Raw genomic sequence first — 18508 nt, 5'->3', positions numbered from 1 at the left:
CAATTAAAATTTGAACATATAGGCATTTAAATATCTAAACCTTATGGTGTGCCCATCATTATCCAGTCCAATGACATTTCTCTAGAACAGAGGCAAAAAATACCCCAACTTCTTCACACCTGGCACTAGAGGGAAATCAAGGGTTATTTTTCCAAAAGTACAGCCCTTGAATAAACACTCAAAGCTCCCTCAGTGGTTCCAAGTCAGTGTGGGTTGTTGGAAATGTCCAGTCCCATGAAATCCCCTAGGTTTTAGTCAGTTATAGTCTGTAAAATCTGCCAACTTCCATTGATTTTAACAGAAATCTATATTTAAAAGAAAAAGGCAGCAAATGCATGTTTCAGCTGAAATGTGCACAACTTTCTGTATGTTACCCAATAAAATGTAAAGCTTTTATAAAATACAATTGTGCAGATTACGCATTTTGAGAATGAGTATTTACAATGTAATAAAAGCCTGTCTTCAGCACCAGAAGATTCATCTCTGGATTGTGTATGCAACCTTATCAATCAGCCATAGAAAAGATTGTATTAGGTCATATTCCACCCTGCTACATAGGTATGCACAGCATTGGCGCCAACACTTGGGATAACCTTGCCCGAGACCGTCCCCGGTGGAGAATGGTAATCTGTGAGGGAGTGGCAAAATCTTAGAGGTCCTGCCACACAGCAGATGAGGAGAGACAGAAAAGAAGAGTGTCAAAAACTGCCCCATGCCCCTCCAGCAGCTACCAACACCTGCCACTCTGTAGTAAGATCTGCAGCTCCAGAATTGAGCTGAACAGCCATCAACAGACTCATAAACAGGAGGATGACATGAAGATGTCCTACTCGTTACCAAGTGACTGCCAGGAGAACTCCTTTTAGCACTACTTAAGTGTAGGATTTGGTCTATTTCCTGTAGTGCAATGATTCAATGTCATGTTACATGTTTTTACTGACACACTGGGTGCCAAATTCTGCCTTCAGTTAAACAATTGCACATTTGAGGCACAGTCAGACCCCAAAGTATTATTAAGATCTAGGGCATAGCTCTTGATTGTCTTGTTGCCACTTACACCTGTACAATCTGATTTACTACCACTTTACCTCCACTTTGCTCAGGTGTAAATGACAATACAGGATGCAAGGTTGTTGTAGATGGAATGAAGAAATTATTACATGCAGTATAGGTCACACCCTCTGCCAGGTCGCTACTAGAGGGCATTGTTGACCTAAGGTACACAAGTCCAAGTACTTGAATAGTGTAGCTGATGTCGAAATACCTTATGTCAAGTTGTTGTGGTGTCCATACTGTGGGAGGCCAAAGGGAAGAGCTTTCTCACCCACTTCCCTTACTCATCTCATTCTGGTGGAGTACTGAAGTTGATGGGAGTGTGATCAGCAGTTGACTGATTATGTCTGCAGTAGTCCTGCTAAATCACCCACAAGGAAATCAATCTCTGCAGCGCTGATCTTGCAGTAAGTGTAGACAAGGCCTCAGTCTTTCGACAAAGACCTGTCTGTAAGCTAGCACTTGCAGGAAGTCTCTGTACGTACCACAGTAGTTGAAGAATAATCTATTCTGCTCCATGTGGGATAGAGGAGAGGAATGCTGTTGCCATATCCATCCTTGCAGCAATTGTAGACCCCTGAGGCTGCTGGAACATCTCAGGCTCAGCTTTCCTTCTACAATGCGTAGGTAGAAAAAGGATGAGGGGAGATCCCTGAGAGAGCAAACTCTGCCTGTGTGCTCCTCCCAACAGTTCCTTCTGTGTTCCCAAGACAGCTGAACACTGCAATATTCCCCCCTCACTTCAGTCCTGTTGTCACCTTTGCTCTCAGAAACCACAACAGTGAAATCTACCCATGCATAAAGAAGCCAAGAAACTGGATTGGGAGATCTGAGTTCAATTCCTACCCGTCACAGATTTCATATATGTCCTTGAGTAATTTTACACAATATCTGTGCCTCCATAAGGTATCTGTTCTTTTGTAGTTAAATCATAAAACCCTTTTGGGGCAGGGCTGTCTCAAAATACGTGGTTTGTCAGTACCTAGTACAAGGTACCAGATGGGCCTCTCTGCGCTACTGTGCAGCGTTCCACCTCTGGGAGGGAGGAGGAGGAGAAGCAGGGACCGGTCGTGAATCAGGCAATTTGCAGCTCCTCCTAAAGTGCTGGGAGGGAGAGGGAGGCATAGTAAGTGCAAAGCTCAGGTACCCCTTTGCCCTAGAGCACATGGGGGCGGGAGACAGCTAGGAGGTCCATGGGAGCCAGGTTGCCCACCACTGCCTTTTTGGGCATCTTATTTAAAAAAAAAACAAACAAAACTTTTCCAAGCCATACCACATTTCTTAAACAATTGCTTCTTTAACAAAGCCACGATTTTAGGAATTAAGTGTTCATGGTTAGGAGGCTATGGAAAATAAAATATATTTAAATAAACGTGTGGCAATTCATATTACATCGAGGGCGAATATTCATACTGGTCAAACCTCTCTAATCCGGAAGTCTCTCATCCAGCAACATCTGTAATCTGGCATGATTTTAATTAGCATGGTGACCATTTATCACAGATGTGGCCAAATTTCCTGGGGTCACACACAGTTTGTTTCTAGCCACCCATCCTCGCTTTCCATGTTCTGTGCTGTTCTTTAGTTGTAATTTATGCCTAAATGTCTTCTAAGAGCACAGGAAGCAGGGGATATGTTGGTAACATGCTGGACAATATCTACCTCCCATGGTTGGGCATGTTCTCTTGTCCAGCAACCGTCAGATCCTGAGGGTGCCAGATGAGAGAAGTTCAACCTGTAGTACAATCAGAGGTGTGGCAATGTTTTTAAGAGTGGGGGTGCTGAAGTCTAACTCCCTGATACTTGTCCAGCCCCCCCCACTCCCCCTGGCCCTAGCCGAGAGCTCAGGGTGCTTCAGCACCTCCTGCACCTCTACTTCCCACACTTACAGTGCAAACATTTCAAACAGCAAAGTTAAAATAACTGCCTTTAAAAGTCAGCCCGGGACACAGGAGAAGCACATCTGCATACGTCCTATGTTTTATCACAATCAGCTAGTTTTGCAAAGCATCAGCCTGAACAGAAATAGACCCGCAATGTGAACTTGCTACATCACTTCCTAAAGTGTGTTGAAATTGTGCTTGAATGGCAAGGTCATGAGCAGTACATGCAAATAATATGGTTGTGAACATTATCAGTAGACTTTGTGGAATTCTCTTTCTGTTTTTTAAAATAATTTTGACAGCTATCAGTTAATTTTTAAGCAAAGGTTTAGATTCTTACTCTATTTGAAATGTTTGCAATTGCATGGGTTTTATGCATTTTTCAATTTTATTTATTTAAATTTGCACAGTTCCCCAACTGATGGGGGAGTCAGACAATTTATTTAATGGGAACGAATGCTGAGATCCAAAAAGTTAAATCTTTATAACCCATTAAGAAGTACGTCTTACCCACGAAAGCTTATTACCTAATAAATTTCTTTTATATAAATGCACTACAGGACTGCTTGTTAAGTGTGAAGCTACAGACTAACACAACTGGGCAAATTGGAGAAATGGTCTGAAGTAAACAGGATGAAGTTTAATAAAGACAAATGCAAAGTGCTCCACCTAGGAAGGAACAATCAGTTTCACACATACAGAATGGGAAACAAAAAGCTTCCTCTCTGTTACAGAATGGGAAGTGACTGTGTAGGAAGGAGTGTGGCAGAAAGGGATCTAGGGGATATAGTGGTCCACAAGCTAAATATGAGTCAACAGTGTGATGCTGTTGCAAAAAAAGCAAACGTGATTCTGGGATGCATTAACAGGTGCGTTTTGAACAAGACACGAGAAGTCATTCTTCTGCTGTACTTTGCACTGGTTAGGCCTCAGTTGGAATATTGTGTCCAGTTCTGGGCACCGCAGTTCGAAAAAGATGTGGAGAAATTGGAAAGGGTCCAGAAAAGAGCAACAAGAATGATCAAAGGTCTAGAGAACATGACCTATGAAGAAAGGCTGAAAGAATTGGGGTTGTTTAGTTTGGAAAAAAGAAGGTTAAGGGGGGGACATGATAGCGGTTTTCAGGTATCTAAAAGGGTGTCATAAGGAAGAGGGAGAAAACTTGTTCTTCTTGGCCTCTGAGGATAGAACAAGAGGCAATGGACTTAAAATGCAGCAAGGGAGGTTTAGGTTGGACATTAGGAAAAAACTCCTAACTGTCAGGGTGGTCAAACGCTGGAATAAATTGCCTAGGGAGGTTGTGAAATCTCCATCTCTGGAGATATTTAACAACAGGTTAGATATGTCTATCAGGGTTGGTTTAGACAGTACTTCGTCCTGCCATGAGGGCAGGGGGCTGGACTCAATGACCTCTCAAGGTCCCTTCCAGTCCTAGCATTCCATGATTTTATGATTAACTATCATTCTGAGACCATAAAAACACAAATTGTCAACATTTTAAAATGTACAAAGTAAAAGTCTGTAAAACAAGTCAGACCTGTTTTTACTTAAATCAGAACTCTAATTCACAGGATTTTGAGTATAATTCTTGAGAAATATTTATCTTACTTTTTCTCTCTTTAATCTCTTAAGATAAATGGAAGTATTTTTTTCATCTGTGTATAATGAAATCAATGTTTACCAACATTTACCAATTAAAAATTCAATCCTTCTAGGATTGATTCCTACCTATTTGACAGCTATCTTTTACCTGACTCTACCGTAACTAAGCATATATGTACGTGCAATCATGCATGTGTGTCTTCAATAAGCAGGGCTGATGTGGCTACTTTTCAACATTTACACCATGGGAATCGTTCATTTTAGGCGAGTAGGTCTGTCAGTGATTGTTTGCCAAGCTGATGCTTTCCCTAGACCTCTGACTGTCTGAAGCCACCTGGGGAAGATGAGGGAGAAAATGTTCAAAATGTCCCTGTTCTATACACTAACTATGAGGCTCTGGTACCCGACACTGTCAGAGACAGAGTATTGCCCTAGAGGGACCATTGGTCTGACCCAAAATAGCCATTCTTATATTCAAAATCAATATAACCCCTTCCCATCTTCTTTACAAAATTGGGTAGCTTTTTTAAATGTAAATGTGCAGCCATATCAGTTTGCTTATTCTAGGGCTTCATTCTGAAGAGGGCATTGTAAAAGTAGGCAAAAAAACAAGTGAAAGTGTAGAAAAGGGAATAGCCCTCTATAGAAATCTAAGCAGGTGTCGTAACAGTACAAAAGCTGTATTGTTCTGTTGTTTTTTCCTATGTTTAGAAGGACAAAATTCAACCCACATACTTTATTAGAATGGTTTGTTTAAAGTGATAAAATCCTGATTAACCCCCCACAACCAGGGAAGTATCCATATTAAGATCAGGAAGATCTCTCTCATCTCAATATGGGGTTTCAGAAGATACTATTCATTCCTTTAGGTCAGTATGGGAACCAATCCTGACTATAGGCCTAATATGAGGAGGCACAAGACAGTGCTTCTGAGGGTGCCATTTTTCAGCAGAGATGTAAAATCAATGGCCTGACCATTTGTGGTGGTGAAAGATCCTTTGGCACTTTTCTGCAAGTGTAGAAGCATGAACTCCAATGTCCTGGTTAAATTCCAGTTGAGAGTCACATTCTTCTGTCTTTAAATGCCCCCTGCAGTTATAATCAGATGATTCTTCACTTCCTGTTATATTACTGTGTAGTTTGGCTTTGTGTTGTAGAATCATCACGGTCTTTTCATTCTTTAGGTCATCTGTTTCAGCAGTGGGTGAATTAGGTTACGTGTGTACATGGAAACTGGAAAGTGTGTTCAGGGTTTGGTTCAAAGGCAGCTGAAGTCAGTTGGATTGGCCCTTTAGCTTATGGAACATGTGGTGATCACTACAACTGGAGGTTACAAATAGAAATTATTATGAGTGTGATTATACTCAGTATTAGAGGATGTTTTCTTTTCTGTGTTACATCATGCCTACGGCAAAGGTTCCTTGATAAATACATAAAGACTTAAATGGACAAATCGACTGGTTCTCTTTTTTAAATTCTATATCCTATTTACTCCTTTTCTTTCCATTTACAAAGAAGGATCCTTTCCGGTGTTATGGTGCTTGTACTATCTTTAGCAATCTACAGGGTCTGATAATGAAACAGTAGTGACTTGTCACCAAAATGAAAATCCTTTCCAATGCCTCCTCCTACTATAAATTGTTTCATCCCTGTAACATGACCTGACAATTAAAAATTTCAGCCTTGGTCATCTAGCAAGTTAAATGAATTCTGTAGTCAGGGAGTGAGAAGTGAAAGCACCCTTCTATTTACAGGGGCCTGTTAGTTCAGGTACCCTTAACTGATCTCATCTCCTGCACTATCACATGTTGTCTTTGAGTATGCAAAAACTGATGTGTAGAAGATGGGAAAGCTCTTGGTCTTTGGTTCTGTCATTCATCAGAGACATGAAGCAGCTCATTAAGAGGCTCAAAGAGCCAGATCCACAGCCGGAGTGAACCAACAGAGTTCCATTAACCTGAACAGTGCTACACTGATTTAAGCTGGTTTGAGGAATTGGCCATAAAGAGTTTAATGTAGCAGGGAAAGACATGTACAAGTGAGAGATGCAGGTGATCGTGAGCAAATTAATGTAACAACCGAGTAATGAGCATGTGTATGTATGTCATGTGTTGTCCCCCATGTTGTAACTATGTATCATTGTTTACATGTGGGGCTGCTCACCCACGGGAAAATCAGTCAGGTCCCACACACAAGTGAGGAGGAAAAAACCCCTCGCATATGTGGCCCCCAACTGAGAAATGGGCAAAACAAGACATTTACCTCTCTACACTCAAGCTCAGTCTCACACCCTAGGGAGACTGGTGCTAGTAAATTTTGTGCGGGGGCCCTTAGTCTCTGAGGAGGGTCCAAAATGAAGGGTTCAATGCCCAGGAGCAGGTTGCTGTGCAGCAGGCTGAGGTGGTGAGATGGGATCTGTGCAGGAGGCAGGGTGCAGGAGAGAGCTTGGGGTGTAGGATCTGAGTGAGAGGTAAGGTGAAGGAGTGAGAAGCAGGTGGGGATGCAGGTGGGAGTATGACTTCTGGGTGGGAGGGAGAGTACAGAAGGGGAGCAGGCATGGGGTAGGGGCAGGAGGGAGGGTGCAGGAGAGTGATGGGAGTGGGGGCTCTGGATAGGAGGGAGGGTGCAGGAACAGAGACGAATGGGTGCAGTAGGGTAGGGTGAGTTCTGGATGGGAGGAAGGGTGGAGGAGGGGTTTGGGGGCCAGGTGGACTTGAGTGCAGGAATAGGGTAGGTGGTGGTATCAGGAAGGGTGTGCAAAAGCAAGGCAGAGGTGGAAGTGGGGTGCAGGAGCAGGGTGGGGGTTCAGGGTCTGGGCAGGAGGGGGCAGGAAATTGGGATGCTGCCTGGTGCAGCTCTAGGGCAGGGTGCACATGGCCATTGCTGGCTGGGAGCATTTCCATTCAGCACACAGCCGCTTCTTCCCCACCTACCAGGCAGAGCTTGGGGGTCAGTTCAGGCCCCACCTTGCCTGGATTGAGCTTGTGAGGCTAGGGCTCCCCACCCTACCCCTGCCTGGCCCTGCAGCGATGTGGGACCCTGCGCCTTGCAGGCCCAATCTGGATGGTAGGTTCCCCATCCTTGGTTTAAAATTTATTTGAAAAATATTTTATTAATGCAATGGTGAAATGATAAAATCGCATCTCTAAAAAATCATGCCCTTCTCCCGTCTGCCATCAGGTATAGGGGCACCAGTTTAACGGTATTGCATAGGCCCCACAAATCCTGAGGCAAGATGTGTAAGTTAATACTACTCTCTTTCCCACACCTCAGTTTAGCTCTTGGCAGAAACACGGGCCAGAATTCTCTCCTTTCAGGACTTGCAGTAAAAATACAGCAAACAGAGGTAAATCCTCAGAACTACGACATGCAAGGGTGGTGGTAACAGCTGCCAGTCAGCTTCAGTCAACCATATAATTCGTAGTGAACACAACAAATAAAAACACAACACTTGGCAGGCCATATTGGGAATACTTCCGAATAACTTACTTAAGCAAAACTATTAGACAGCAAGCATGTGGGTGGGTTGTTTTTTTTCATGAAGATGTGTTTTGTTTTTCCAATTGAACGTGCAGTTCAGAGTGAGGTTCTACATAAGAACAGCCACACTGGGCCTGACCATAGGTCCGTCTAGCCCAGTATCCTGTCTGCTGACAGTGACCAATGCCAAAAGTCCCAGAGGGAGTGAACAGAATTGGTAATTGAGCAATCCCTCTCATGTCCTCCATTTCTAGCCTCTGACAAACAGAGACACTTGTATTCTTGGTATGTCACGTGTGAATCATAGAATCAAAGGACTGGAAGGGATCTCAGGAGGTCATTGAGTCCAGCCCCCTGCGTCAAGCAGGATCAACCCCAACTAAGTCATCCTAGCCAGGATCTTGTCAAGCTAGGACTTAGAAACCTCTAGAGATGGAGAATCTACCACCTCTCTAGGCAATGCATTCCAGTGCTTCACCACCTTCCTGATGAAGTAGTTTTTCTAAATATTGAACCTACTCCTCTCCTTCTGCAAATTCAGACCATTGGTCTTGTTCTGCCATGTCACCATTGAGAACAGTTTCTCTCCATCCTCTTTAGAGCTCCCTTTCAGGAAGTTGAAGGCTGCTATTAAATCATCCCTCAGTCTTCTCTTTGGTAAACTAGATAAGCCCAAGACCCTCAGCCTCTCCTCTTAGGTCATGTGCTCCAGCACATAATCATTTTTGTTGCCCTCCGCTGAACCTGCTCCAGCACATCCACATCCTTTTTATACTGGGGGGGCCCCAACCTGCACACAATATTCCAGATGTGGCCTCACCAGTACCAAATAGAGGGGAACAACCACTTCTCTAAATCTGCTCGCAATGCTCCTCCAAATGCACCCTAATATACCGTTAGCCTTCTTGGATACAAGGGCACACTGCTTACTCATATGCAGCCTTTCATCCACCATAACCCCTAAGTCTCTTTCTGCTGTACTGCTGCTTAGCCAATCGGTCCCCAGCTTATACCAATGCCTGGGATTCTTCCGTCCCAAGTGCAGGACTCTACACTTCTCCTTGTCGAACTGCATAAGGTTTTTTTTTTTGTTTTTTTTTTTTGGCCCAATCCTCCAATTTATCCAGGTCACTCTGGATTCTCTCTCTACCCTCCAATGTATCTACCTCTCCCCCTAGCTTGGTGTCATCTGCAAACTTGCTGAATGTGTGTGTGTGTGTTTGTGTGAACGTGTGTGTCTGTGCTCATACGCACCACTCTTATTTCATAGGGATGATTACTCAGTCACTTTAGTAAAGCTGCAAAGCCCCTGTGCATATGTCACCTGGATTCTCCAGGGTCAGAGGAGAATGGTAACTTATCAGTTCCCCTCCAAACACTCCAGAATTCCTACAGCCTGAAGAGCTTCGCTGCCAGCAGCAGTTTCCATCCACTGTGCCAATACCTGGCTGGTTTTCTCAGTTTTCCAGTGAGATATGACAATCTGCAGCCTGTTTCCAAAGTGATAAAGGTGTTGGGATGCAACCTTCTTGGCAGACATACCTCTTGCGCCTGGGTTAATCATCTGCTGAATCCCCAGGGCTCGAACAGACTCCCCTCTTTATAACTTTCCTTCCTCAGAGCTGTGATTGGCTCAGCTGAGTCAACTTGCAGATGGTGGATGTGCGGAACCTGCACCACTGTTTCCCCTTAATGGAAACTTCTACACAGCATCAGAAACAGCTACTGAGCATGTCCACTAATTAGTGTCCAGCTATGTCAGGGTGGTTCTGAGCTCTTTTAAGGAGTTCTGCTCTGCTCTCTCCTCATGAGCAGAGAAGCAGAGGATTCAAGTGAAATACATGTCTTTCCCCTTCTGGGGAATGAAAAAAATCTTAAACTCCAGTATAAGTAAGGAGATTAGAGAGAGAAGTCTGGACTACACATGCCATATGAAAGAGGAAAAATCTTCAGTTTAATTTAGATTGCACCTTTCCAAGGGAGAAATTATGTTCACTAAGGGTATGTCTACACAGCACAATTATTCCAGCATATTTTATTCTAGGGTTGTTATTCTAAGTAAAATATTCCAGAATGATGCCTGCACTACAGGGAAGCCCTGGAATAAGCAAAACTTATTCCAGAATAACGTGTCTGCACACAATAGAGCCTATTTTGGATTAGAGCCTTTGGAGGCACTACTTCCAGGGACTCTAATCCGAATTACTATGTCTATACAGCAGAATTGTTTCAGAATAAAATATTCTGGATTAGTGTGTTTCAAAATAGCCCCTATTTCCTGTCTACAGAGTCCCTACTCTGACATCTCTGTTTTGGAACAGGCACTGTTCCTTGTGGAATGAGGTTTACAAAATTTGAAAAAAGCCATCTGCTATTTCAAAATTCTTTCAAAATAGCAGTTGCATGGGGTAGACACTCGCAAAGTTATTTCAAAATAACTTTGCTGGGTAGGCATACCCAAACTGTCTGGCTATGTCTACAGTACAGCAATCTGTTGACAGAAGGTTCTGTCGGAAGATATTTTCCAACAAATCTTCTGTCAAGAGATTGCGGACAGGCAAAAAAGTGGATCAAAAAAGCAATCTGCTGTTGCAGCAATGAGGGGCCAGACTCCCTGGCCCCGTTTCTACAGAACAGCCAACAAGCAGCTTAGTAAGCAGGGCTGCCTGGTGAACCAGAAGCCCTGCCTCTCAGCAGAGGGCCCCTGGAGCATCTAAACAGCATTTTTGTCAACAGAAACTGTCGACAAAGGTGTTTATTACACATAGCAGAGAGGCAGAATGATGTCTGCAAAAGTGATGAGTTTTGTCAACACACTGTTGACAAAACGCATTTTGTGTGTAGCAGTTGTAAAATCATGTTCTGGTGTACACCTTTCCACCCATCTTGAGTTCAGTGAGTTGTATTCAGTGTTCATCAGTCCTGCATCTTTTGCATTGGACTGTCAAGGTCCTCCCATGCTTTTGCCAGGATCTTACAACAGGCTGTTATGACAGTTTTTCCCTTGGGTGAATTTTTTTTTCTCTTACTGACTAATTTTTAATAAACTTTTTTTTTTGTGCACAAGAAATGAACATGAATGATGATTTACTGTGGCTGTCACTTGGGGTTAGTAGGAATATGAGAATGAGTTGTCTAAATCTATGTCCTGTTTCTTCAAACATTGCAGCATGTGTTTCCGTTAGCTTTTGAAATAAACTCTTTTTGGGTGTTGCTAGATAAGCTGCCTGTGCCATAAAGAGTGGCTCTTTACTGCTGGGAATTTATTTGTAGACTAGTATTGTTGGTCTTCCCAATACACACAGCATGCGTGGTAAATTTGAGAACTGCAGATAGTAAATATTTAGTTTTATTGGCACTCATTGCAAGATTTATTTTTAACAGGGGAAACCCAGGTTTATTGTGTAGGAATGTCTTGTGTTGCTGATTAATCTAAAGGGTTGCTCTTGCAAGGCCTTAATTTTTTGTAAGCCTAAATCATTTGCTCATCCAAATCCTCACTGCATGACCAAATGACCCATTTCTTCAGATGAAAATGGAGGAGAAAAATAGAATCTAGTGTTTATACAGCAGAAGGGGGGAGGAAAAAAGGGACAAATGTCAAAACGAAGAATTTTAACTCATACAGAACCACAGCAGCTTCTCAATTAACTGTAACCATGGAGGAAAAATTTATCGTGTCTTTGTGGGTTGCTCAAGGAAACAGTCTACTCGAAGTGTTGAGTATTGAAAGGCATCTATGAAAAGGATGGAGAAAAATTGTTAAATATTGTAATCCCTTTAGTTCTGAATATTCCGTGCATCTTTCATTATTCCAGCTCAGAAAATAGCAAAAAAAACCCAGGAATTTTGTAAGAGACAAATGACAAGTATTAGAGCCAAATGAAATCTTGTATATGAAAAGAGATTTAAAAGATTAGGGCTACCTAAATTAGGGCAGAAAAAAAGAGGTGACAAAGTTGGGAGTGAAGGCTGTATGAAAGAGAGAGAGACTCCCACACAACAAGGAATAATATAGAGAGGATGGATCAAATTTACCTATTGTCGTAATGCAAGAGTCCAGATGACAATCAATGAAAAGGCAACAGATTCAAAACTGAAAAAGCTTTTTGTTCAAAGCATAATTCATATCACCCCCTTGATATCATGAAGCATATCTGAGGCCAAAAATTTAACAAGATTCTAAAAGGATTATTGATGTAAATCTGTGGTTAGAATACAGCAGTGGTAGTAAACAGGATAGAAATCTAGGACCTCTTCCATCGTGCTTTATGATGACAAGGATTCCTACATTTTCAACTGTGTGGACTGCCTGTTAAGACCGACAGTTGCTTGTGATCCATATGCCCTCTCATTTGTGATACCACAACGTACCTATGACAGTTACATCAATGGCTTGCATGGAAAATTCCTGTAAGGAAAGCATGTCATGTCTTTCAACGTAACATTAGGAAAGCATAGACTATCTTGCAATGCACTTTAGCACCTGGCAATGAGGAGACAGCACAGAGTAATCAGTGACTTTTCTACAGCTAACAAGTGTTACAGGCCGTAGTTTGGGAACCTCTACTTTGGAATATTTAACTGAAGTGAGAACAAAACCTACTACTGGATTTTTCTTCTCCATTGTGTAGGACAGTGATTTGAAACATGAGGTAATGGATGCTTTCGAAGGCAAGATGATAGACTAGCTAGATCTTTGGTGTGGTCCAGTTTCAGTCCCTGTGTTCTTTGGTTTTAGGGTTTAACATAGGGGCCAGGAAGGGGAAAAAACAGTTAAAAATTCTGCAATTTTGGTTAGTTGTTTGAAGCTATTTTGTGGGTCTGGGTGCTGGAACAAGTCCCAGACAGATGGATTTAGTAGGTGGAGAGCAGGTGTAGTGGTATAGTGATACATTTTATATATACACCACTTGTGTGGAAGTGTCAGCTGTGGGATGAATTGTGATAAAACATCAACCTTAGCCCACCCTCCCATTTGCCTTCCCGCTCATTCATGTCTCATGAAATTTATTACCAACCCAAGAACAGTTTCAGGCAGATAGTTAGGGTGGTTTTTTTTTTAAATCATGTCTATCTGCCAGTAAAATGCTGCTTTATCTCCCCAGTTTGGTACTTCCCACTTAACAAATTATCACCGCCCAAGACCTAGGATGGGAAGATTTGGTTGTATCAGTTGAATCAGTTGTACTTCCATTACATCACAAAGTCACTGATTTGTCATTCAGTAAATGGCTACGGAGACAGAAAATCAGAGATATTTACTGTTGCAAGATGGACCCACTGCTTGGTTCTAGCCCGTGAGGAAGCTGTAGGGTTGGAATTTAAATGGCAGTATAATTTTATGGACAGAAAAACTACACCTGGATAATGTAACCATCAGAAACTCATGCTAATCAACATGTTTTGTATTGCTCTCTATCATGATGTATTTCACGTTGTTGCACCTTTTTGTTTATTATCACATGGATAGCAACTCCACATAGGGAATGCACTTGGGCAAGATGTGTATGTCTGTTTAGAAATTTTATGTACACAGGTGTACCTACACACACCCTCCAACTAAACTAAATGTCTTTGCCTTTGAAATGTTGTAAACTCTGCAAACACTAACTAATTTTCCCTTCTGTATCTCTCTTACAGAGAGACTGCCACTGAGTTAGTTGGAACATTACCAAGGTAAGCAAGCTGTTCTGAACTCAATCTGCATATCAGCTTCTGCTAGCTGCTGAAAGAAGCATAGCCTTGTGAGTCACTGTATCATTCTTTCATGTAGAAACCTGCCCCACTGTGGAGAGGCAACTGAGATATTTTGATTGGTTTTCACCTTCCCATCAAAATGGCTGTAAAATGCTGTGGTCCCCAAGAAGTAATCGTTTTAAAGCAATGTGTTTAAATTGCTCTGAAGCACAGCTCAGCGGACTAGCACCTGAGGAAAAGCATCGTAGATGTGGTTTCCTGCCATGTTCGAGCTCCATATGTTATAGGTCATTTCGACTCTGCTTTCTCCTTTAACAATGAGGGGAAAAGTTTTGAAAATCCAAATATATTATTTCATTGGGAAAGCAGTAGAATGCCATAGATCTCATCTGCTTAGTGTGAGCATGTTCATCTTGAAGTACACACGACTTCCAAGCTTTCAAAGAATGGCTGAAAGAGAGACTGCCTCTTTGTGCTTAGAGGAGACAAATACAAGCACCAAGGCTAACAACCACCACAGGCCCTGTGGCATGGTAGGAAGGGGGCCAGGCTCTGCTCCCCAGAATGGGGTGAGCCAAGAGTGGAAGGGGCATGGATGAGGACAGTCAGCCCTTAGCACCTCCCAGACTTGGTGCTGCCCCTCCCTAGCCCACACAGAGTGGTGTTGCTCGGGCACTTCAAAGGGTCCCAGAGCTCTGGCTGCTGCTGCAGCAGTATCTGTCCCCTTTGCCCCTACTCCCTCCAGGGAGTCTGAATATAAGGTTGTTCTTGTGGAGATGAAAATTATTCAGACAACTGAAAAAAATAGGGTGGCATCTTGAATTCTATCTAGTGACAGATTACTTTCCGAATATCATGGAGAAATGCACATGTTCCCTTTCGTATCTCATTTCACCAACACTGCTTTTTTAGTGAGTTGCATGTGTGTATCTTTTTAATAGGCTTAGTTATTTTTCAGTGAGTATTATGTTGTAGTTTGACATGGATTCATAATGAAAATGCGTAAAAGGTGTACCATGAAATCCTCACTGCATCTATAAAATAACTTCTTACAATATGGTGAAATGATATTTGGCACATCAGCTATTTTTCGTTCAAAGGCACCTAAAAAAATCTGCCTAACTTTTTTTGGGGGATCATGTGAAAGTCAAGTGTTTGTTCACTGGAAAACCACATTTTTTTAATGATGCAGGTGATAGGTTGATTTAATTCCAGCATACTTAATTCCAGTAACAAGGTGTATTTTTCCTTCATTTGATGAATTATTGTGTGGTTATTGCTGCTCTTGTTTTCCAGAAATGTTTGTTGGTACAATCTAATTGAATATAGCTAGGCCATTCAGCTATCATTCTCTTTTTAAGTTTCCCGTCCTTTATTATCATCAAATGTGCAGTGAAATATCTTGGTGCAATTTAACAAGGCATCTGAAATTCTGTTTATTCTCTGGCTAATGATCTGTGGTACATGACACTTAGAGATTTTTATTCTTTGTAGTCATAAAGAAATATTTACAATTCCGCTTCTGGAAAAAATGAAAACAGAGATTCAAACAGTAGCTTACTAGTTAATCCTTGCTTGAAGACATTGGTATTTAGTATTTTTCATAATCATTTAGTTGTATCATTTTTACTGGTGTTAAGGGTGGAGTATTTCCGATCTGATTCTACTGCATGTCATTAATTTAATCTTTGCTTGGCATTAGTTGACAATATATAGTAAAAATATGAAACCTTTCTACAGCGGAAGTGAATCTATCCTAGCAGTTTTAAATGGTTTGAAGTTAAAATGAGAAATCTACACTAGGAGCTTGAGTAAGCATTCAGTTGCTAACTTGCCGCTAATGGAAAGCTAACTGTGTGTTTGAATTCTTGCCACAGCTGAAATTAAAGTCTGGTGATAATATGTCACAAGTAGAAATTAGATTATATGAGCAATGTGCATGAGGCATTGTAATTGTATTATAAATATTAAAGCCAATGATCTTGTCTAGATTAAAACAAATGTTTACAGCTGTGTTAGTGTTGGCATTCTTCTACTAGTCTCCAAGCTTTTCTCTGCTCTGACCCGTCATTGCTGTTGTCTCAGTGGTCGACTTTTCTGATTTACATTGATGAGATTTTGAAATATGCTAACTGCAAATGGATAATTTTGATAGTAATGATTCAGAAATTGAGAAATCTAATCTGAGATCTTTTTCATCTATCGATGCTGATTTTCTTCTCAAATTGCTTCATTTTGATAGGCATAACTGTAGATATCAGAACTTTGAAAATGTAAAAAGTAATAACTGTTTTTGAAGCAACTGTGCTAGCCACACATTTGCCTTATATGCCAAATACAAAGAAACAAAAAAGACTACTCCACTACAGTTCAGAATATTAAACCTGGCCTATATGAGTAAGCATAATGGCTATGTCTACACTACCCTCCTCTTTCGAAAGGAGGAGGCTAATGAGACACTTTGGGATATGCTAATGAGTCAGTGCAATGAATATGCAGCACCTCGTTAGCATAATGGTGACCACGGCACTTCAGAAGTGCTATTTGAATCGCACGCGGCTAATCTACATGGGGTCCTTTTTGAAAGGACCCCGCACACTTTGAAATACCCTTATTCCTATTTGGAGAAGACCCCCCCCCCGCAAGCATCCACATGCATTTTGTGTGTGGATGTTTCCCAGATTTGTCGGCAAAACTCGCTAGTGTAGCCACAGCCAATGACTTTTTCTATTTTACAATAACTTGTTCATATATTTTCCTTTGCAGGTAAACTTGCCCAAAATAATCTCTTGAACTCTTCAAAGAATATGGAATCGTGTGCAAGTACACACACCCAGGCTGCGGTTATACTGAGCCTAACTGCAGGCGGCAGTATGCAACTTGACAGTCTCAAAAATGCAAATGGCTGTTCATTTGCATATTGGCTTGCCAGCAGAGAGAGAACGCAGTGTAAAAGTGGCTCTGCCAGCGAACCCCCCTACTTTGTTGGCAGACTCTTATGCCTGGAAAAAATCAGTTCAGGTCAGTGTAACCATAGCCCCAGTGTGTATATACAGGAAACTCTTTCATACCCAGCAGCCCTGGGACTGGGAGGTTGCTAGATATTCAGATATTCTGGGTAATAGAGAGGTATACCTAGCAGTGTGTAACACTAAAGAAAAACAAGATTAGATGTTAAGAAACAAACAAAATGTATGCAGAGTACTTTATTTACGAACAGTAGTATTATACACTGTGAACGTATACTGTATTTGCTGTATTTATTTGTATTTACTTTCACTATACTGTATTTATGGAAAATGTACGTAAAATTTACTTATGGTTAAAATGCCAATTATTTGAAAGTTCCTGATGATAGAATGGCAGATATGAAAGAGTTTCCTGTTTGCACTTGTCTGCTCAGCTGAAGGATGGCAGCATTTTCAGGGTTAATGGTGCCTCCAAGGGTTTTGTCAACATAATAAACTATTTCTTTCCAAACTTTTACATCGATTAATTAGATTATAAAAGAAATGTTGGTGCTCCAATTTCTCAGAAAGCAGTTGGTAAATTAAGAAATATGTTTTTTTCTTTCTTTTCTGCCCTAATTAAGACACTTGTAAATGTGTGCTTAAAAATAAGGGTAAAAAAATAATTCTTTTAAAACCATGAGGTTTTGGGTTTGTTTTTTTTCACATTTCTATCCACCTTCACTTGTTGACATTTTTTTAATAAGAATTTTAAATAGACAATTTTTTTCTAACTTGCTTAGCTAAAAGATTCACCACCAGATTTCATCCGTGCTTGGGGTAAATAACGAAAAAATGAAAAAACTGGGGTTTGTAAACTTCCTTTAAAGGGTGGTATTGTATTTGTAAAAAAGATAGATATAAACTAGAAACAAATAAATGACAGGTTGAACTTCAAGAACTTGATATCTAGGTTTTCTACCATGTGTTTTCTTTTTTAACCTAGCTTATTTTGTTTATGTTTAGATAATACAGAATAGAGAGAGAAATTATTTTAATCTTAAAAATAAGAGATACAACTTCATTATTATATGTATGAGCCCATGGATTTTTGCTTTTCAGATAAAGGCATTCTGTGCTTAACAGCACATCAAAGACAAGATCTTCATAAGGAAAACTCTATAATACTGTTGGGTTGTTCATTGCATGACCTATTTAGAGTACTCAGATTCTTCTTGTTGCAGACTACGTAATTAAATTTTAAATGGAACATGATAAAGAAATTATACTGATGATCTCCAGAGATTTGAATACCCTATTTGGCTCTTTGCAAGAGTGTAGCAAAAGCATATTTTAAAATTTAATAAAGGTCTGGCCTCATTTTTTCATTTTAGAGTTTCTATAGCTGCTGTGGCAATCCTGAGCCAAAATTATATATTATAATGTTACCTGAAATAACAGATCAAAAATATAGTTCTTTAAAAGGACATTTAGCTTCATTTAATAAATATATTTATTTAACCATGATTCAATATATATGATCAATTAAACTAGGTTCAGAAAACCTGTAGTTCCTGAATTTGTAAATGTAGAGATTTGGGATTAATCTTGTTTTTGTACCATTCTGTGTTGCCCATAGCTCTCATCAGGCAAAAGAGACAGTTTTATTTTGGACAAGAGGTATTTTTAATGTAGCCTGTCTGTACTTAGAGCATAAATTGTACTCCACAAGGGGGTCAAAGAGACAAACAGCACAGTCAAGGAACAAAGAAGAATACTTGGCTTCCACATCCAAGGAGCCATTTGGTTTCTAGGATAAATAAAACATGTTTTCTAACCTCT

General features: G+C 40.9%; 1 protein-coding gene across 1 annotated transcript in view; it reads left to right on the top strand.

Moving 5' to 3' along the window:
• The window catches only part of CELF2 (CUGBP Elav-like family member 2), a 550837-nt gene that overhangs the window by 94157 nt on the left and 438172 nt on the right, over nucleotides 1-18508 (top strand). Inside the window, exon 2 of the mRNA XM_075018013.1 lies at nucleotides 13662-13697. Within this exon, the coding sequence (XP_074874114.1) occupies nucleotides 13662-13697 (36 nt within the window). The remainder of the gene's footprint in view (nucleotides 1-13661; nucleotides 13698-18508) is intronic.

Source organism: Carettochelys insculpta, chromosome 1 (genome assembly GCF_033958435.1).
Source record: "Carettochelys insculpta isolate YL-2023 chromosome 1, ASM3395843v1, whole genome shotgun sequence".
In the NCBI taxonomy this organism is placed as follows: Eukaryota; Metazoa; Chordata; order Testudines; family Carettochelyidae; genus Carettochelys; species Carettochelys insculpta.
Note: the sequence above shows the minus strand (reverse complement) of the source record. Positions and strands in the feature narration are given on the sequence as shown.